The following is a 21,462-nucleotide window of genomic DNA, read 5'->3' as shown; positions in this document are numbered from 1 at the left end:
GCACACGAGGGGAGTGGGTGGCCAGCTCCACGCATGCACACACACACACATCCAGACACGCACACGCACACACACACACTGCCCCACACACACACACATACACACTGCCCGACACATACACATCCAGACATGCACACACACACACACCGCCTCACACACATACACCGCCCCACACACACACACACACACCGCCCCACACACACACATACACACCGTCACACACATACACACACCGCCTCACACACACACACCGCCACACACACACCGCCTCACACACACACACCGCCTCACACACACACATACACACCGTCACACACACACCGCCTGACACACACACACACACCGCCACACACACACACCTCCTCACACACACACACACACACCGCCACACACACACACCGCCACACACACACACACACCTCCTCACACACACACACACCGCCCCACACACACCGCCACACACACACACACCTCCTCACAGACACACACACCGCCCCACACACACCGCCACACACACACACCGCCTCACACACACACATACACACCGTCACACACACACACACTGCCCCACACACACACACACACCGCCTCACACACACACCGCCTCACACACACACACACACACCGTCACACTCACACACACCGCCCCACACTGACCGGCACCGCCGCGCGTGTGCAGCTGGAAGTGAGTGAAGTTGAGCGAGACCATCTTCCCCTCCGGGACGGTGACCTTGAAGTCGCAGGTTCGACTCCCGCTGTAGTTGCGTGGCCACAGAACCGAAGCCAGGGTCCCCATGGTGCCTTCGAAGCTGCCCCCGCAGTCTGCGGGATGCGTTGTGTGTGTCGGGAGCGTGCGTGTGGACACGGGGAGCGGCGGTGTAGCGGTTAGCGCACTGCGCGACCCGAGTTCGATTCCCGCTCACGGCCGACAGCGGTGACGATTATCTAAACCGGTCCTGGGCCTCCCCTAGGTCGACCCCCCCGCCCCCACCCCACCCCCAGATATGAGATTATTTATTTATTTTATTTGTACCGGAAGAATCCGATGAGCTTTCAAGCTCTTTTTTTCCAGATCCCCCAGTAAAGTTGACCGGGCACCGCCGCTGAGGACATCCCCCTCCCCCCGCCGCCCCCCCCCTCTCGTCCCCCCTCCCGCCCCCCTCTCGTCCCCCCCCCGCCCCCCTCCCACCCCCCCCTCTCGTCCCCCCTCCCGCCCCCCACCCGTCCCCCCCTCTCGTCCCCCCCCTCCCGCCCCCCTTCCCGCCCCCCTCCCACCCCCCCCTCTCACCCCCCCTCTCGTCCCCCCCCTCCCGCCTCCCCTCCCACCCCCCTCTCTCGTCCCCCCCTCCCGCCCCCCACCCGCCCCCCCTCTCGTCCCGCCCCCCCTCTCGTCCCCCCCCTCCCGCCCCCCCTCCCGCCCCTCCCCCTCTCGCCCCCACCGGTACCCACCCGTCGTCTGCCGCATCTCGAAGTGGTTGATGGGGGTGCTCAGGTTGGTGACGAGGCCCCCCACGTCGCTCTCCATGAGGCCGCTGAGGTGGCACTCGAGGGTCGCCAGCGAGTAGTCAAACGACCTGCGCACCCCCACCCGCCCCGCCTTGCGATTAGTTTGCTCACTCCCGTAAACAACAACAACAACAACAACCACAGCAACAACAACAACGCATCGCTCGCGACTCCTTCTCGTCGGCACTGTTCCACTGCGCACGACGGCAGCGGCGTGCCCAGGAGCTCGGCGCCGAATGTCTAGCTGCTGGCCACGGCGAGAGATGGGGGCGCTCTAGGGGAGAGTGAGAGAGAGAGAGTGAGAGAGAGAGAGAATCCGTGTCTTTTTGCTGTTCCTCTTTCTCCGTCGAAGGAGCGCAGGCTACACGGCGGTCTCGCTCTATGGCCCCGTAGTCTGTGGGTTGCGTAGGCCACGGTCGCACCGCTGCGGCTGGTCTTGGCGATTTCCCGCTGATCGAAGGAGGTGTGCGTGGCGGGCCTGATGAGGCGGCTCGCGGTTACACCGCCCGCTGCCTTCGAAGGGGGAGCGTGTGAACGCGCCGGGAGTTGCGACGGCGTTTGGGTCGCGAGCGATGCGTTCATTCTGAACCTCCGTGTTGTTCCACCCGTGCTCACAGAGTAGTGCTCTTCCCGATCTGGGTGAGAGATCAGCACTACTAAGCACAAGAGATTAAGAGCAGCGACAAAATTCAACGCACTCCAAGGGCCATTGTCTGAAACGTCGCCGTATATATGTGAAACCAAACCACAAAAATGTTTTTACCAGGTAAGGCCCACTGAGCTATGTAGCGCTTTTTCAGACACAAGCTCAGCGCAGTGGCTTATCACGTGGCAACAGCCAAAGACTCTAAACGCGTGGTGATGTTGATTCTGAATGTGGAGGAAAAAAACGGAGGACCCGGGGAAAAATCCACGCGACCACAGGGCAAGAGAGAGAGATAAACATGCAAACTCCAAATGTACAGCAGGCGTCAGAGTTAGGATCGAACCCGCGACCTCCTGTATATCGGCCGAGGTAGTTAACATCTCTCCACCTTGTCCACCTAATATCTATTTTTCTTTTGAAGGCCACAGCGTCGTTGACGGAGTGCGTTGAGATTGCTATGTTAACCGTGCGTGTGTACCACTGACAATGCAGCAGCAGCAGCAGCGTCGCCATTATAATGTAATCTAAATGAAAAGCACGCTTTGAATTGCATTGAGAGAATGTTGCTGATGATGATGATCCTACTGATACTGATGATGCTACTGATGCTGATGATACAACTAATACCGCGGATGATGCAGCTGCTACAAATGCTACTGCTGTTGCTTGCTGCTGCTGTTTATGTTATTTCTGCTGCTGCTATTGACTGCTGGAGCTGCTGCTGCTGCTGGTGATGATGATGCTGCTGACCCCACTGATAACCGTGACGCTTCTACTGCTACCGCTGCTGAGTCTGTTTTATCGTGACGCTGTGGCTAAGGATGCTGCTGCCGCTGATTATGATTTTGCTGATGATAATGTTGCTGATGATGTTGATGCTGATGATGATAATGTTGCTAATTATGAGGATGTTGCTGATGCTGATGATGCTGCTGATGACAATCATGTTGCTGATGATGCTGCTGCTGATGATGCTGCTGATGATAATGATGTTGCTGATGATGCTGCTGCTGCTGATTATGACGACGTTGTTGCTGCTGATGATGATCACGATGATGCTGATGTTGCTGATGATGATGATGGTACCGGCAGATGAAGGCTGTCTCACGCAGGCAGAGCATCGCGCAGCGCGAGGGCCCGATCTGGCGCACGGTGCGAACCCAGCCATGGCCCAGCAAGGCTCCCGCCGTGCCGAGGAAGGAGCGCTCCAGCGAGGCTGCAGGGAAACGCAGCAAATCCGCGGAAGTTCCCCACTACGACCCGACTTATGATTGATGCTGGTGGTCCGAGTGGAGACGACGGTGTTTGCCGACGGCGGTCACGATCGTAGCGATGGAGGTGGTGGTGGCCGTGGTGACGCTGAAAGTCAATCGGTGTCACCACCAAGTAACCTACCATGACCTACTCAGTGCTTACCCAGTTACCACTGAATGACCACCGGTGACCTCTCAGTGTTCACCCCATGACCACCCAGGTCCCACCCAGTGCCCTCCCCTTGCCCCCCCCCACCCCCCGCCCTCCCCCCGCGTACTCAGGCGCTCGAAGTGCATCACGTTGGTGCCCAGGTCGGTGCGGATGCCGCCGACGAGCGCCGCGAAGGAGTTGCTGAGCTGGCAGAGCCTGGCCCCCACCACGAAGTCGAACGAGTTGCAGCGGAACCGCGCCTCGTCCAGGCAGCGCAGGGCGCACTCCGCCGAGCTCACGTTGGCGAACACCGCGTGGTTGCGCCCGGGGATGGCGCCGAACCCGTAGGGCAGGAACTGCGAGAGGGGGCCCTCTGTGCGCGCCAAACGAGGAGGCAAGGATGTGGGGTCGTGAAGGAGGGAAAGATGATAGATCGGCAGGTCTCTCCCGCAGTGACTCAGGTGCTGCTGCGGGGTCTCTCAGCAGATCTCTCTCCCAAGTGTCCCACCTGATGACGATTGCTTGTTGTTGCGATCGAAACGCCGTGACCTATTGTTTTTTTCTACCTGCGTGACTCTACCGAAAGATCCAAAGAGTGTGGATTCCTGCAGTCACGAAAGCATCAAATCAAGCAGGAGGGATGTGTTGTTGATTGCCGTGAGCGAGGTTTAATTCCATCATCGCTCGATGGTTGGATTGTGGCTGCAGTCGGTGGCACGCGAAAAAAAAGTATCACTGCTGCCCGAACTGGTCCTGGCCCTCAACTAGGTCCACTCAGCCTCAAATGAGTGCCTGGTGCGGTTTGTAATAACGTCGCCACTGGGGAGGCAAAGGCGGCCGGGCGTGATGCTGGCCGCCCACCCCTTCGTGTGCCGTTCCGGCCATCATAGATGTTATTCGCTAACAACACTTGCCCCTACAGTCTGTTAAGACTATCTGAACCGGTCCTGGGCCTCCCCTAAATGGATTCAGTCTCTAATGAGTACCTAATGCAGTGTGTATACATCACCACTGGGGAGACAAAGGCGGTCGGGCGTGGTGCTGGCCACCCACCCCCTCGTGTGCCGTTCCGGCCTTCGTAAGTGCTCGCTAACAGCACAGGCTATATGGGGGATCTTTGTCTTTGTGTAGAGGCTTAGGACGGAGGGCAGATGAGCGACGCTCACAACAACGAGCAAGAGCGGGGGGGGCGGATAAAACACAGCCAGACGGCACCAGGCTGTGCATCTGCCAGTCATCTCAGTTAACCCATAACACCTGGGTCTGCGCCATGTCCTACCTGCCAGAAGCAAGTCTTTGACACTTGACGTTGTCTCATGGTGCACCTAGCCTGTCACAAGCGGTGTGGAGACGCTTTGAGGGCACTTGTCCCAACGGTCTGGTAGAGAGGCTACGCGGGGGGGGGGGGGGGGCGGCCTTTGTCTTCGTGTTGTGTTACCATGAAATTTTAATCGGCACTCACTAAGCTACTCCACTCATTGTCAAGGAGATCTTTGTGCCTGTGTCTGTGTGGGGAGGGGTAGTGCGGCGCTATGAACCCGGTGACCCCAGTTCGCTCACGGCCAATCTCAGTGACGAATATTTGAATCGGTCCTGGACTTTTCCTGGGTTAACTCGGCCGCAAACGAGCACCCGAGTCTCTGCCCGTCTATCTCCGCGTGCCTATCCATCTCCGCGTGTCTCTCTCCGCGTGTCTCTCTCCGCGTGTCTCTCTCCGCGTGCCGCGTCTCCTCGCACCCACCCTCCACGCGCGAGTAGTGGTCCGTGCCCTCCGACACCTCGAGGCCGTGCTCTCCACTCAGCCCTTCCCCGTGCAGGGCGCATCCCCCCCCTCCTCCTCCTGCCCCCCCTGCTCCACCCCCTGCTCCACCCCCTGCTCCACCCCCTGCTCCACCCCCTGCTCCCCCGCCGCCTCCCCCGCCGCCGCTCCAGTCGAACGAGGCGCAGTGGAAGCCGCGCTCCGACAGGCACAGGAGGGCGCACTCCCCCGTCGAGACGCCCCGCACGTGCGCCCTCGGGGCGCCGGCCGTGGCCCGCAGGGCGTGGTCTGGCACGCGCTGGAATTGCCGTCGGAACGGATCTGCGGGAGCACGGTTTGGGAAGCCGGGCGGGGGGGGGGGGGATTGGGGGGGATTAGGGGATGGTGGAAGAGGGAGGGAGGGGTGATGTGTTTTGTAATCGCGTGGCTGACGTGACACATGTGTACGTGTAGAGGTATGTATGTTGGAACTTGTGCACGTGTGTGTGTGTGTGTGTACACGTGTGTGTGTGTGTACGCGTACACGTGCAGCCCCTGTCAGTCCATCACGGGTACGTCACGTGGTGTACTACCGACGGTCTTCGAACGCCGTGGATACATCACGTGGTACAAACCACAGGGTACATCACGTGGCACATTGCATGGAACATCACCGGTACATCACAGGTTCATGTGGTGCACACCACCTGGAACAGCACACGCCGTTCACCTGGCACGCGGCTCTAAACGCGTTATCTCGAATTCACGCGCCGCTCAACCACTGCAATGAGCAAACCCGCAGCACGAGCAATCACAGAGTAATCCAGGGGTAATCCCAGGATAATTGAGGGGTAAATGCCGGAGTAACCCACGGGTAATCCCACAGTAACCCATGGGTAATCCCACAGAAACTCAGGGGTAATCTCAGAGTTATACCCCTGATGATGACGATACAGCAGAGGGAACTGATCATAAATAAGTATAATAATTGCATCTTGTAACACAGTATTCTTCAATACCTTTCAAAGGGTGGGGGGGGGGGGGGCACTTTCGCTGATAAGACACCATCAGTGTGAGGGCCGCCACACGTTTGAAACCTTTGGGGATTTCAATTTTGACTTAAAACTTTCGTGACTGCAGGAATTCATATTCTTGGTTCTTTCGGTAAAGTCACGTGGATAGAAAAAAAATGTAAGTAAAAATAATAAATTGAAAATAATTAAAAGCAAAAAAACCAATAAAAATAAAGAATCAAATTTTTCTTTTCTTTTAACTATTTTTATTTTTCTTCTTTATTTTTATTGTGTTTTTTTTGCTTTTATTATTTTCAATTGATTATTTTCTTATTTTAGATTTTTAATTTCTATTTTTTTTTATCTACGTGACTTAACCGAAAGAAGCAAGAATACTTTGTGAGTTTCACAGCAGCACGATGATGATGGGGGAGGGGGGGGTTTGACATGCTGCGTATTGTCTGGGGCTTCATGTCGAGGCGCCGCAGTAAAGGCCTCGAGGGGGCCACCAGTGGCTCGCGGGCCTTGCAATGAAGAGCCGCGGCTGTAACACGACAAGAATATTCGCTCGCTCTCGTATTGGAGAGAGAGAGTGAGAGGAACGACTTATGGCACAGACAAGCAGGAACGGCAACTGCCAGCCAGCACCAACAATTGCCCAAGTTCTGCGGTCCTCATTTCAGGGTGCTATCGGCCAATGAACGAGTTGTTTGTACGCGTGGGGAAGAGGACACTGGAGCACCAGGAGAAGACGTCAAGCGTGCGTGCGTGAGGGGGAAACACTCTATCCCGTACAGACAGAACGGTGTGCAGTCCCACATTTTTGCTGCTGTACCGAATCAAAATCAAAATAGGCATTCGTACTGGAGGAATACGATGAGCTATGAAGCTCTTTTTCACAGATGTCCAGTCAGGGCGGGTAAGAACGTTACAACAATACACTATTTTTTTTTTTACCATAGGAATGCAAAGTACAATCAAGGTACACAAATCACCCAAACACGTACAAATACAACACGAAACCATCCCCATCCTATCCGGCAAAGCCCACGGCGAGCCAAGCTCCGGCTGTCGTCTTCCTCGACGTCCACGCGAAGGGAGTCACCGACAACATTAGTTGTCTGTGTTGCGCTCAGCTGCTCTAACGTTACCTCGACGTCTTCGTGCGAGACGCTTACAAATAAACCATCCCCCTGAACAAAACCACCCCCCCGAAAAAAATGTTTTCGGCGAACCGAATAATTCGTGGCGTTAAAGCCCGGCGTTTAATCCCGCGGTATTAAATTAAATAATAATGAAGAAACATTCCGGGTTTAATAGCGGAACGTCTTAATGCGTTAAGCACTTCCCTCGTGACGTGGAGATGGCGAGAGAGAGAGAGAGCGCCGATTACATTAAACCGCAACGTGACAATGGTGTCGTAATCATCGGGCGCGTGCAGCGAGTTTGGCTGTAGAATACCTCTCAACCCTTTATCAGTGCCTCTTACCTTATTTACAGACCAATCCAGACCTTATTGGTCACCCCGTGCCCCTTATAAAATCTCAACGTTCATCCCACAAAGTCCCAAGGAACATACACAAACGAATAGAGACATTATTTTATATGTGCCCGTTTTTAAACGGCTCTACGCCGTACGGACGTGAAAACTCAATTCCTCTGTAGAAGAACACGGGGTTAACCATATGGGTTGACAGCATAGCTGTTGGGGGGGGGTATGGGGGGATAGGGGGTAGGTGGTAGGACTGTGGGACCCCCCCCCTCCAATACTCACCCTGTTGAGCCTCGACTCGAGGCCCCATCCAAGCCGCGAAGACGAGGAGCAGGAGCAGGAGGAAGGGGAGCCGCGGAGCCCCCCCCAGGATGGAGAGGGGAGCCATGTCTCACGTGGCCTGCGCTTCCTCGCACGCATGCACGCAAGTTGAACCTCGCTCGCGCCGTTTACGTAGCTAACGGCATCGTGACAACATTCTTCATGCAACCCGGATAGATTGATCGTCGTCGTCGTCATCGGCACCATCTCTCGGTCCGTAGCAGGCAAAGGCGCGGCCCTGCAATTGCTCGCTCACGCCACTGCTGGCGGAAAGACTTACGCTAGAGGGGGTCTAACACCGTTTGAGACGAGGCTCGAAATAAAGCTGTCTCTGGCGTGGACCAATCAGTTTCAAAGACAATGCATATACGAACAGAGTAAGTTTTATTATGTTTGCATTCAGACCACTAGTATGTGCGGTTAATGCAGACATGATTCCTTGTAAAAGGTTTCAGTTTGGTCTTGATTTGAAGCTTTCGTGACTTAAGGAATCCATGCTCTTTGGTTCTTTCGGTAAAGTCACGTCGGTATGATGACGGACGCTTGTGTTGCGCCCGAAACGTCGTGATTTATTTTATTTTATACCTACGTGACTTTACCGAAACAACCAAAGAGTACGTTTCAGTTTGGTGTTTTAACATCTTAACACCTGTTTTGTAGCCAGAAAAAAAAGGGGAAAACCTATTCTGCACGAGAGGGAATGTTTAACCTCCACTCCCACCCTCGCCAGAACCTATTGCAAGAGGGTACGGGCACCCACACTTTACCCCACCACACGCTATCTGCCGGTCGACTTAACCGTGGCATACACATTCATACTGCCGGTTGGAAGAGAGATTTGAGAAACTCGTCCGTTTTTTACCCGCCGCGCCTACAGATCGAACCGGTGACCTCTGGATCATCAAGTCCAGTGCGATGACCATGGACAATCGCGGCAGCATCGTCGTCTCTCTCTCTTCTTTAACAATAATAATAGTGGCACAGTCACACTCGTTATCTTACCAGGAAAGCCTCACTGATTCTCAAGGATGAGGTTTTTTTGCAGCAGCAGCAGCAGGGGTCCCTACCACACTGCGATGTTTGGCCAACCCCCCCCCCCCCCCCACCAGTTCCGGAGCCTGTAGCATATGTTAAAGGGGCCCTAAATATAAATAAAAACACGCAGAAATATTAAAACACAAATTTTTAACTTGTACAGTAAAATAATTGTATTTTTTCCATTTGCTATACAGCCAGATATTATGACAAATCGCTAACCTTAATCACCCAGTCGTTCATAAAAGTTGAAGGCGGTATAGTACTATAGTAATAGAGTAAGCTGCAGAATAACTGAACCAGATATTGATAGCTTGAAAGCATTTCGCGCGGGGCCCTTGAAAGTGCCGGGCCCGTAGCTACTACATACGTAGCTACTTTTGCTACGAGGACAATCCGGCACTAGCCCTCCTCTAATGATATTTTTGGCTTCGTGTGGGTCAGAGAAAACTCGAGCGTGGCTGGAGACAAACCGCCGCGCAGATGGATTGTAAAATCCCTTGCCGCACTGCCACCTTCTGGCACCGCCTCGCAGCCTCGGCATCCCCAAACCTGGTCTCATTCATTTCCAGGCAGTCTCCCCATGCGAGGTGCTGACCAAGAGCTCAAACGTCTGCGTAGCTTCCAAGATGTGCCCAGACCGGGAGCCCCCCCAACGTTGTTTAAACGCTGACGTTTACGTCCGAAATTCGCGAAACTGGACAGACTATGCACCGGTTTTGATGTATTTGAGAATCATCGTCATCAGCAGCAGAGTCTAGCTACCCGCACCTCCATGACTACCGTGGGGTCCGTTTTAAATTAAAACGAATCTATTTTTTAGTCGCCGTAAATATTCAACTGAACAATTAAACTTTTTTTATTTTATTTTACCAGGTAAGGTCCCACTGAGCTATACAGCTCTTTTTCAGAAGCGACCTGGCCACAAATGATAGCTCAACGAAAGTGGCTTATCGCCACGTGGAAATTTATAGCAGTCAAATTCTCTAAACGCGTGCTGATTCTAAATTCACCGTGGAAGTCATGAGCGGTCCTCATGGAAATGACAAATTCTCATTGCGGGGGCGGGGGGGCATCAAAAAGACGGACGATCATTGTTGTCGACTTCCCACAAAGTAGTTATTACTTGATCGAACTAGACTGCGAGAGTGTGATGGGCGGGGGCAATTATTGTTGAAATGTTATCCGTACAAAGTTTGCGAAGGGGCGGTGATGGCGGTGCCTCGATCTATTTCACTGCACAGCGACGTGAACCCCGCCGGGCCACCCGAGTTCGATTCCCGGCCACGGCTAACGCCAGTGGCGAGTTAACCCTAAAAAAAACTACTCCTGATCGAGAGTCGAATCTAGGCTCATGATATAACCATAGAAATATTGCAAACCAGTTTTTTGTTGTTGTTAAAACTCGAGGAAGTTGATTTGTATTTCCTACGACGAAAGGATAATTGCCTGAAACGTCGCCTATTATATATTTATTTGGCATTTCCAGGCCACAGTGTTATTGATAAAAGTGTTGACATTTTTTTTTGGTCGTTATTTGTTCTTGTGCGCAACCACTGCCAACGTAGCAGCGGCCTCACCAAATAAATTATTTGTTTCGACAACAAAAACATTCTATTCCCACGAGTGAATGACCTCTCTGGCTCCAGTGGAGCAAGTAAAGAGCTGACCAACCCCACTACCGGCTACTGGTACAAAGACAAAGATCCCCCGTGTAGCCTTGGCAGTCTTTTTGGGTCAAGTGTCGTGTGAGCGAGCACGGGTCAAGGCCGTAAAAGCCGGCCGCGCGAGTAGGTTGGTGTGGCCTCTACGACGGCCGGCGGCCGCATTCGCCTCGCCAAGCGGCGGGTACTAATTTAAGGCAAAGTCGATCTAGGGGAGGTCCAGAAAACCGATTCAGATCTCATTCACCGGTGATATTAGCCGCTGCCGGCAACCGAACTCAGGTCGCCGGTTTCGGATATCCGATTGCGCTAACCACTGCGCCACTGCTCTCCTACCATCTCAAGCACACACACGTGTACACTATATGGAGACACACACACACGTGTACACTATATCGAGAGTCACACACACACGTACACTATACGGAGAGAGACACACACACACGTACACTATACGGAGAGACACACACACGTGTACACTATACGGAGAGAGACACACACACACGCGTACACTATACGGAGAGAGACACACACACACGCGTACACTATACGGAGAGAGACACACACACACACGTGTACACTATACGGAGAGACACACACACACACACGCGTACACTATACGGAGAGAGACACACACAGGTAGTTCACCTGCTGCTTACCTGTGCGACTTCCAGAGCCGTTCCCCGCGGAGCAGGTAAGCGTCAAGCAGAGTTCTCTCTCTCTCCCCTCCTCTGTCTCTTTCTCTCCCTTCACCTCTTATCTCCCCTGTCTCCCTCTCAGCTCCCACCCCCCTCGGCGTTTGCCTGACCGCGCTACTCCCGCGGGGTTTAATAGGGGTTCGAGGGGGCGGGCTACTGTGGCGATGATGGGTGATGATGGGTGATGGTGGGTGATGATGCCGACGGCGGGTGGTAAGTGTGCCTAACGGCTTACCGGCATCTGAGAAGCTCACTCACGGCGGAGGGACGGAGGGAGGGGATGTGGGAGGAGGAGTTGGCAGGCGGGGGGGTATGGAGAGAAGGAGGGAGGCAGGGGAAGGAGGGAGCGAGGGAGAATGGAGAGAGAGGGGAGGAGGGATGGAGAGAGGTAGGGGAGAGAAGGAGGAGTTGTTGGTGGAGGGAGAGATGGGGGGAGAGACGTAGTGAGGGAGAGAGTCCTCGCAGTGAGGGATGAAGAGGGAGGGGGGTCGTGCAGGGAGACGGAGCGACACGAATGAATGGGCAGGAGGAGCAGGAGGAAGAGGTCGTGGGGGTTGAGTGGGTGCCGATAGAAGCGAGGGGCATTGAGTTTTAATGGGGAGCCATGATGCATGCAGACTCAACACTTGCGACTCCTTATCATCAGAGGTGTGTGTGTGCGTGTGACAGTGTGCGTGGTATGTATGTAAGAGTGTGCGGATGTGTGACGGTGTGCGTGAGTGTGCGCGTGAGTGTGTGTAATGTGTGAGTGTGTGTGTGTAATGTGAATGTGTGTGTGTGTAATGTGAGTGCGTGTGTGTAATGTGAGAGTGTGGGGGGGGGAGCGGTAGTCCAGCGGTTATGGTGCTGCGCTACGAACTCGGCGACCAGAGTTCCGACTCAAATGAGCACCTGGTGCGGTGTGTAAACGTCCCTTTTGGGGAGACAAAGGTGGCCGAGAGTGGTGCCGGCCACCCACCCGCTCGCCTGTGTGTTTGCCGGCCTTCATAGGTGCTGCTCGCTAACAGCACTCGCCCCAACAGTCCGTTGAGGCTACACGGGTGATCTTTTGCCTCTGCGATTGGTGTTTGCGTTGTGCGCGAGCGAGCGAGTGAGTATACGGTGTGAGAGTGTGCGTGTGGCTGGCCACAATCATTTGCTGTTGCCTCTGGATGGAACATCAAGAGGTGGGTGGGGGGAGACGTTTCAATCCCCTGGCCCGGCCGTGTGAGGTTTGGCCAGGAGACCTCGTGGACGCTCTGTCCCCCTTCGGCGGGGTCCGACAACGTGCTTCACATTGTCTCTCTCCTTGTGCTCCTTTGATCACGATAGTTTAAGGTGGATGGGAGATGGGGGGGGTACTAACGCACCACGATGTTCCTCCATCCGTCTGTCTGACAACCGCGAGGAGGTTGGGGCTTTTGGATCTGCGAGACGCGGTTTGTACGAATGCTCGCTGGGGAGGAGAGGCTGCTATTCCTCCGTCGGAAGCTGGACCAGTAACATCCTTCACGTATTATGGAATGGAGACGGGAGGTCGGGTGGACTGGTACTGGCTGTGGTCACCATAAGGGGTGGGAACAGTTCTCTCTCCACTTGGGACAGGATAACGTAAACTAAAACCCCATGGAATGGCTCTTCTGAAAAAAATATTGAGATCGTGGGAGCGTGGCAGTGAGGTGTGGAAAGCCGTGAGTCCCAGGTTATTCTGGGCTCACCTTCCCATCAGGGCGCCGCGGTATCGAGATGTTAACTCCCTCGCCTGGTATACAGGACGTCGTGGGTTTGATATACTACTAGGGAGACCTCCTGTATACCTCGCCTGGTATACAGGAGGTCATGAGTTCGATCCCGACCCTAACGCCTGCTGTATATTTGGAGTTTGCATGTCTCTCTCCCCGTGGTCGCATGGATTTTTCTCCGGGTCCTCCGGTTTTTCCCTCCACATTTAGAAACATCATTTGTGGCCTGGAGGCTTGTGAAAAATTGCTACAAAGTAGCTCAGTGGGCCTTACCTGATAAGATAAAATAAAAATAGCAGGTGAATGTAGCCATTTGTGAGCTGCATTCTATGACCTCCTGTCCCTGGTGTTGGCTAAAGATTAACCTTATTAAGTGACTTGAATGCGCGAGTGAATCAAGACGATAACACATGGGAAGGAGTCATTTGAAGGCATTCGCCAGGTGAGCTCAATAACAGGTAGGAGGCTGATAGATAAGTGAACCTTATGGCGGGACCCCGGGGTCCCATAAGCCCCCGGCTCTCGCATAAACTGCGTTGCGACGTCATTTTATGTTGAAGGCGAACGACACGGCGACCTATCCCTCTCGACGAGCTCTACACGATGCGCTAATCAAAGTTGTGTTTCATCTACGCGTTCGTCCTCGCTGCGCTTGGGCGACACGACAACAGAATGATCCGCGCCAGGTGGGTCGCGGCATTTGTGTGCGCGGTGGGACGGAGTCACCAAAAACTAATTAATTAATTTATTACGCTTTTGACTTCCGTTTATTCGGGACCCCGGGGTACCGCCAATTGCTTCAAACGTGCATGTCATGGGCTTGTATTCAACAACACGCTGCTCCGCATACGGACAACATGCTGGACGCATGCTGAGTCCAAGCAAGAACATCCAGAATCAGAATATGTATTTATACTGGAGGAATCTGATGAGCTATGAAGCTATTTTTCACAAATATCCAGTATTCTTGGTTCTTAAGGTAAAGTCACGTAGAAGGGAAACAATAATATAATAAAAATATAAAACAATACAATTATCACGACGTTTCGACTCCAACACAAGCAATCATCATCATCATCAGGTGTGAAAACCACTTTTTTCAAACTTTCTTGCTGTGATTTTCACACCTGATGATGATTGCTTGTGTTGCAGTCGAAACGTCGTGAGAATTTGATTGTTTTATATTTCTATTATTTTATTGCTTCCCTTCTACGTGACTTTACCGAAAGAACCAAGAATATGAATCCCTGCAGTCACGAAAGCTTTAAATAAAAAAAATATGCAGTAGTTTCACATATCCCTTGGACGAGTGACAGCACCAGCGAATGCGGGCCCGTGTCCTTGATACTGAGACCCACCGTGGAGCTGAGCTGATCTCTCCATTGGTCATCGAATTGGCATCTTCAATATGCACCTGCCATTATTTCACTTTAAGCGGTGGGCATCCACTTAGGATCCTATTCAATACAACAAAATAGCCCGGTCTCAGTGATCTATTGCAGCTGGGGTTGGCATCTTTCCCCCATCCTCTTCCTTTCTAATGCCAAGGGGGGAAATGGGTGAGGTTTATAACTGTGACTCATGCAGCCGCTATGTCCGCATTGGTTACACAGCCCAGACCTTCTTGGAAACTCTATGATATTTGGAGAAGGTGTCCCCAGCTCGCTAAAAGAAAGCAGACGCTCATTAGTGTCCACGAGGAGGACTACCGCTGCCTCCCGCTCCGAGGTTCTGAGAGCCGTGCGGCACTGCAAGGATGAGTCGGTGCCTGCGGGATCACCGGGGAGATGGAAACTACCTTAGTAGGGCGCGAGCCGCAAACCACTCTTTAATTCCATCAAAAAGTAACTTGTGGGGCGCCACAAGTTATTACCATCCTGAAAGGAGATAATGATGACCCCATCTCTGACACCCCCACCGCCGCCGCCAGGAACACATTTTCAGAAGTGTTGATCATTTCTGTGAGGTCCAGGGGGGCGGGGTGGGGACCCCCTCTGCTAAGATAGCATCATGGGGCAACGTGGGGGGGGGGGGTAACCCTGCTAATACTGCTCAGATATTGGAGCAAGCAGCCACCCCCTGTGATGGCTGATATACCACCCACCGACGGGGTTACGGAAAGCGATTCGGAGAATCAGACCGGGTAAAGCGTCGGCCAGAGGTGAACTCACAAGTAAACTGCTGATTGAGGGTTGTATGTTTGTTATGTATGTTGAACTTTTTTCGAACCGCGGAGATGCGGGTGGAAGGACAACGAACTGAACATTAAAAAAAGCAGTTCGAAAGAAGTTCGTTATCGATCGAGATGATTTAAAGGTGCATGGCTCCCAGCGGCTTCCTAATATCGGGAAGGAAAGAGCGTTCCAGACGGCCGCAGAAGCGCGTCGACGGCTTGCAGCCAAAAGCCGCTGGCTGCTGCTGCTGCTGCTGCTGCGACCGGAGTGAGTTCGCGCGATGATCCCTCGTAGCTCCGTGACGAGGGTTGTGTGCGGGGCTGCCTTCTATGACGATGACATCGTTACAATGGGCAGGAGCACAGGACGGGGTTCTGTCCGATGAAGACCGCTTGTGTTGCGATCGAAACGTCGTGGGTCTTTTGCTTTTATTATTTTCAATTTATTATTATATTTTCATTGTATTAAATGTTTTCTTTATTTCTTGGTATTTTTATTTTCTATCTACGTGACTTTACCGGGAAAAAACAAGAATAGGGGTTCCACACGATTGAAATCATGCCCTAGTGTCCCCACCCCCCCTTTTTTTCAAAGAGAGGGACAGCAAACGATTAGAACAACAATAACAACAACGGCCGGAGCGTGACTACACACACACACACACGTGGCGGCGGCGGGGGGGATATTTGCCTTAGCTTTGCGTTGTTTGACAAATGTGGTCTCACGCGGTCGAATGCGTTTGAATGCAACGTGTATTCACTGTCAACTGCTCTCACTTTCACCATCGTCATTATCATCGTCCGCATTTATCGCCCCGTCAGACGCAGGGATTGAGCCTGCTCAGCCATTGGGGGGGGGGGAAAGATGACCCTGGGAATATCACCTCTTGAGCTGCGAGGTGGTTCAGGAGGCGGCCAACACAGCAGTGGATTTCTTCCGTCTCTCCGTGCAGCTCTTTCAGTGCCATCTTCTCCTACGCCTCGTGGGGTTTTATCCGGCCCCCCCCCCCACTCCAGAAAGCCAAACACTCTTTACGTGGAATTGGCCAAACATTGCTTGAGCCACGTGACCCCAGCTTGAACTCAGGTCACCGTCCTGGGAACGCGTTGTCCGCTATTTGTTGTCAGCTCGAGCCGTCGGTGACTTCTGGCTGTAGCCCGAATTCTCTGGGACGACGTCACTTTCACTGGCCGATGTTTAGGAGGTCGTGGGTTCGATCCCGACCCTGACGCCTGTATATTTGGAGTTTGCATGACTCTCTCTCCCCGGGGTCGCGTGGATCTTTTCTCCGGGTCCTCCGGTTTATCGCTCTCCACATTTGGAATCAACGTCACGCGTTCAGAGTATTTGGCTGCTGTAAATTTCCACACGATGATCAGCCACTTCGTTGAGCTATCATTTTGTGATAGCCAGGTCTACTTCTGGGGTTAAGATCTATATCGCTTAGTGGGTATTTTACCAGGTCCAACAAATACTTGTGGCCAGGTCGCTTTTGAATAAAAGCTAAATAGCTCAGTGGGCCTTGACTGGTAAAATAAAATACAAATTGTTAGTTTTTTTTTATATTCCCAACATCAGTATTCGGGCCGAGTAAAATGACGCCGCTACGAAACTTGTTGTTGTTTGTGACAAAGCAGGAGCATGCCCGCAATCCATCACTGTAGAGGCAATGAGGGTTGCTGGATCGCACAAAAAATGCTCTGAAGCTGCCTTCCCAAGGGCGTGGAGGTGATGATATTTGTTGTCCCCCCCCCCGCACCTCGGATGAGCTACGTACGGCGCGAAAGAAGTTCAACATACACACAGCAAGTGGATAGAGCCTTACCCCCTCGCATGCGTGGATGTCCTCCCACGCGCATGAACGGTCACCGACCGGCTGAAAACATCTTAATAATATGCAGAGGACCGCAGAGCTTGGGGCCAGTTGCTGGTAGCCACCGGCTCGCACCCAACTTTTTTGCCGTGCTGGCCGGCTTTCTCCAGACCGTGTGCAGTGCCGTCACGAAAACATCTTAATATGTACAAGACCGCAGAGCTTGGGCCAGTTGCTGGTAGCCACCGGCTCGCACCCAACTTATTTGCCGTGCTGGCCGGCTTTCTCCAGACCGTGTGCAGTGCCGTCACGAGAGAGACCACGCGCCTCGCTGCGCGTGCACCGTATTGGAGCGGACCGCCGGTGTGCACCTTTGTGTGTGTGTGTGTGAATGAGCCGAGTTAATGTTGCATTGTGTTGATGGGCGCGCGTTAATGGATTTTTCTCGTAAGTTGCTACTGCTGTTTGCTCCCGTTGTTTGGACGCTATCCTCTTTAACCTGTCTGGAAAGAAGACGGCTCTCCATAATCCCCACCCACGCACCTCCCACCCCCACCACCAGAACCGCCAAACAAAGAAACACGCGCACAAGCACACTCCTACCTCCGAGACAAAAGACGCGGCCGCCTTTGTCTCCCCCGGTAGCGATGTTTACACACCGCAATCAGGCACTCATTTGAGGCCGAGTCAGTTTTCATTTCATTTCAGTTTTCATTTATTAGGTATAGCCCTGTGAGCCATGCGGCTCTTGAATCGGGTGCAACCGCAACAAACAAAAACATGAACAAGAAAACATTTTAAAGTGACTACGCGCAACAGAAAAATCCAGGAAAAAACAGCAAAGTCTTCCAGAAAAAAAGAGTCGACCTAGGGGAGGCCCAGCACCGATTCAGATAAATCGTCACCGGTGTTGGCCGTGAGCGGGAATCGAACGCGGGTCTCCGGGTTCATAGCCACAGTTCCCTACAAAGACAAATATCCCCCTTATCACCTTAACTCATACCTCCACACATACACGTACATACACACACCCAGGCGTATCCCTACCTCCACACGCACACCGCACTATCCACACACACAAACCTCCAACCCCCACATATCCCTATCCACAAAGACACACGCGTACATACACATCCCGGGTAAATAAAGGACATCATTATTATCATAATTATTATTAATACCTGCCGGGAACCACGGTCCGCTGACTCAGCAAGGGGAGTGATGTGGAGGGGGAAGGAGATGGGGGTGGAGATGGGGGAGGAGGTGGATTGGAATGTGCTTCTGATAGCTACCACCACACGTCCCTGACTTTCGTATTGTCTGTTGCTGTACTATTTAAATAGCAATAACTATGTCAACAATGTTGTTTACTTTGGCTGGAAAGCCTCACAGAGTCTCGGTACTTTTATTTCTGGAGGGTCATTGCTACATCGGTGATGTTTTACCGAATCCTTTTAACGAATACATGTAGCGCAATTTCCGACTGATACTCAACTATTTAAACTAAAAATGTTTTTTTTATTTTATCAGGGAAGGCCCCGCTGAGCGATATAGAGCTTTTTTTCAGAAGCGACCTGGCCATCACAAATGATAGCTCAACGAAGTGGCTTTACGTGTGGAAATGTATGGCAGCAGTCAAATAAGTGAATTTAAACGCGCGATGTTGATTCTAAATGTGGAGGGACAACCCGGAGGATCCGGAGAGAAATCCACGCGACCACGGGGAGAGAGACACGCAAATATACAGCATGCGTCAGGGTCGAGAACGAACCCACCAACTCCTGTATACCAGGCGAGGTAGTTAAAAAAAAAACGCTAAGCGGTCAGCAACAAGCAGCACTATCAAAGTTGTAAAAAGTTTGTGAGAACTTCCACAGTCGAGCCGCCACGGTTCCATTCCCCGTTACGGGAAATTCTCACCGATAATTCCCGCGAAACCCAATATCATTGCCACAATTACCATTCTTTAACCAATTATATGTTGGCGTGGCTACTTTATAAATAGCCACGTGGATGATGTAGCGGCGCAGTCTCCAAATCGCAAATGTAAACATCAGTTCGCATGCTTCTGGTAATTTATTTACGTTTAACCCGTCCTAAATCTGGGTGTAAACGAGATAATGCGCTTATACGCCGTGCTCCCCTAATTAAACAATAGATAATACATTAAACATATACCAATGATTACACGTTACGACTGGAGGGGGGAGGGGGCGGTGGTTATCCCCCACAGCAGGGATAAAGCGAAGAGTCCCCGTCGAGAGGGACATGCGCGTCACGGTGGCGAGACGTTAACTCCCTCGCCCGGTATACAGGAGGCTGTGGGTTAGATCCCAACACGGACGCCTGTATATTGGGAGTTTGCGTCTCTCTCTCTCTCTCTCTCCGTGGTCGCATGGATTTTTTCCTCCGGGTTTTCCGGAGTATTTGGTAACTGCTATAATTTTCCCATGATTATGACGATAAGCCACTTCGTTGAGCTATCATTTGTGGTCGCCAGGTCGCTCCTGAAAAAAATAGCTCCACATGGCTCAGTGGGGCCTTCACTGGTAAAATATATATATTTTTTAAAAACAGTGTCCAGCGAGTGCCCTATGTTAAAAAACGCTCACTGGATCTGAGGTTCGGTCACCCAGGAACGGCCTTGGGTCGTTCCAAGAAAAACAACACGGGGCAGTGTTGCCCGACTCCAAGGACGATCCGACCCGGGCCGACTCAACCTGGTCACGGGCCGCCGCCGATACTATGTGTACTAGTACAAAACAGCGATCGATCCACTGCTGGATGATGTCCTCCCCCACCCCCTCCCCCCCCCAATGCGGTTGCTGGTTGTGGGGACCGGGTGTGGGTGGGTGGGCGGGCGGGCGGGCGTGATGGTGGGGTTGTTTCGCCATACTTCACCACGCCGGTCAAGTGCTGCAGCGCTCTCGTCTGGTACGCCACAGCCCGTGGCACGTGGCTTTACCCGCGGTGGTCGCCAAAGCGGTTGTGAATCGAGGAGGGCGACGTGAAGAGTCGAGTCCAAGGGGTAGAGAGACTGAGTGGCCAATCCAAGGCTGGGTCAGAGGTCACTCATCGCGAGGGTTGCCACGATATTGTGGGGTTTTTTTTCCCCCACGATCCGAAAGGCTACAGTATAATATTTATACTCTTGTGTTGCGATCGAAACGTCGTGATATATTATTTTTTTCATTTTATTTTTCTACCTATACGTGACTTTACCGAAAGAACCAAAGAGTATGGATTCCTGCAGTCACGAAAGCTTCAAATCAGTATCATAGTTATTTTTTTTTACTTTTTACCCGTGACATAACACCACGGGACAGCCGAACAGAAGGGTAACACGCGGCGGGCGGCGGGGGATGAGAATATTTGGCTGCGATAAATGTCCACGTGATAAGCCACTTCGGTTGAGCTATCATTTGTGACCAGGTCACTTCTGAAAAAGAGCTATGTAGCTCAGCGGGCCTTACCTGGTAAAATAAAAAAAATATATAGTGTTTCAGTGTTTAGCATTGTACATAGCGGGAGAGAGAAGGAATGGAGACCGCTACGGAAGAATCCAAGACGGGCAAAGAGGAGGGCAGGTCTCAAGGTGAGCAGCAGGGAGACAGAAGGAGGAGAGGAGCCGGTGCAGGAGGGAAAGAGAGGGGGGGGGAGAAGGAATGTCCGGGCCAAGATGTCGGGGATGATGAGAGGGTGAAGAAGATGATGATGATCAGAAAATGATGATGATAGGGGATGGTGAGAAGAGAGAAGGAAGGAGCGAGCAGCAGTGAACCGCACGGAGGAGGAGCGGCGTGTTTTCGCAGTGAGCGACGGGGAGATGGAGAGCGATTCAGAGTGAGGGTGGCCACGCATAAGTAACGTGATTTGCCGGATTTGACAATTATCGCGATATCGCGATATCAGTTTCTCGTGAGTTTCTCACAGCCTTGTTTTTTTTTACGGCTTTGTGTTTTTGTGCTTTGCTCGACTTCAAAGTTACTAATACGGCATTTATCTGGAGTGTATGCAACTACAGCAGCTCACCCAACATACGTGTTGCCACACGTCTTCCCATCACTGCAAAGCTACAACGATCTGCAATGCTGACAACGCACGAGCTGCCACTTACCCCGGATGTAAGTATTTAAATATATTAATCCAGAAAACAAACATTTTGTAAAAACACAACTTTAATGGCTCATGGCGATATATTAATTGGAGATGAATATCTAACTGTGTGTGTGTGTGG

General features: G+C 52.4%; 1 protein-coding gene across 6 annotated transcripts in view; it reads right to left on the bottom strand.

Moving 5' to 3' along the window:
- The window catches only part of LOC116951486 (uncharacterized), a 29,367-nt gene extending 17,460 nt beyond the window's left edge, over positions 1 to 11,907 (bottom strand). The window contains exons 1-8 of one of the 6 annotated variants that reach the window (XM_076073719.1): positions 11,753 to 11,907; positions 8,082 to 8,199; positions 5,298 to 5,636; positions 3,684 to 3,929; positions 3,239 to 3,368; positions 1,929 to 2,141; positions 1,450 to 1,574; positions 658 to 822 (exon numbers count right to left, since the gene is read on the bottom strand). In XM_076073719.1, coding sequence (XP_075929834.1) covers positions 658 to 822; positions 1,450 to 1,574; positions 1,929 to 2,141; positions 3,239 to 3,368; positions 3,684 to 3,929; positions 5,298 to 5,636; positions 8,082 to 8,187 — 1,324 coding nt within the window. In that variant the 5' untranslated portion in view covers positions 8,188 to 8,199; positions 11,753 to 11,907. The other 5 variants (XM_076073718.1, XM_076073717.1, XM_076073715.1 and 2 more) reach the window with 5 other exon arrangements.
- Positions 11,908 to 21,462: the final 9,555 nt, after the last annotated feature.

The sequence above is a fragment of the Petromyzon marinus genome, chromosome 43, assembly GCF_048934315.1.
Source record: "Petromyzon marinus isolate PM22_M1 ecotype Great Lakes invasive population chromosome 43, UKy_Petmar_22M1.pri1.0, whole genome shotgun sequence".
In the NCBI taxonomy this organism is placed as follows: Eukaryota; Metazoa; Chordata; class Hyperoartia; order Petromyzontiformes; family Petromyzontidae; genus Petromyzon; species Petromyzon marinus.
Note: the sequence above shows the minus strand (reverse complement) of the source record. Positions and strands in the feature narration are given on the sequence as shown.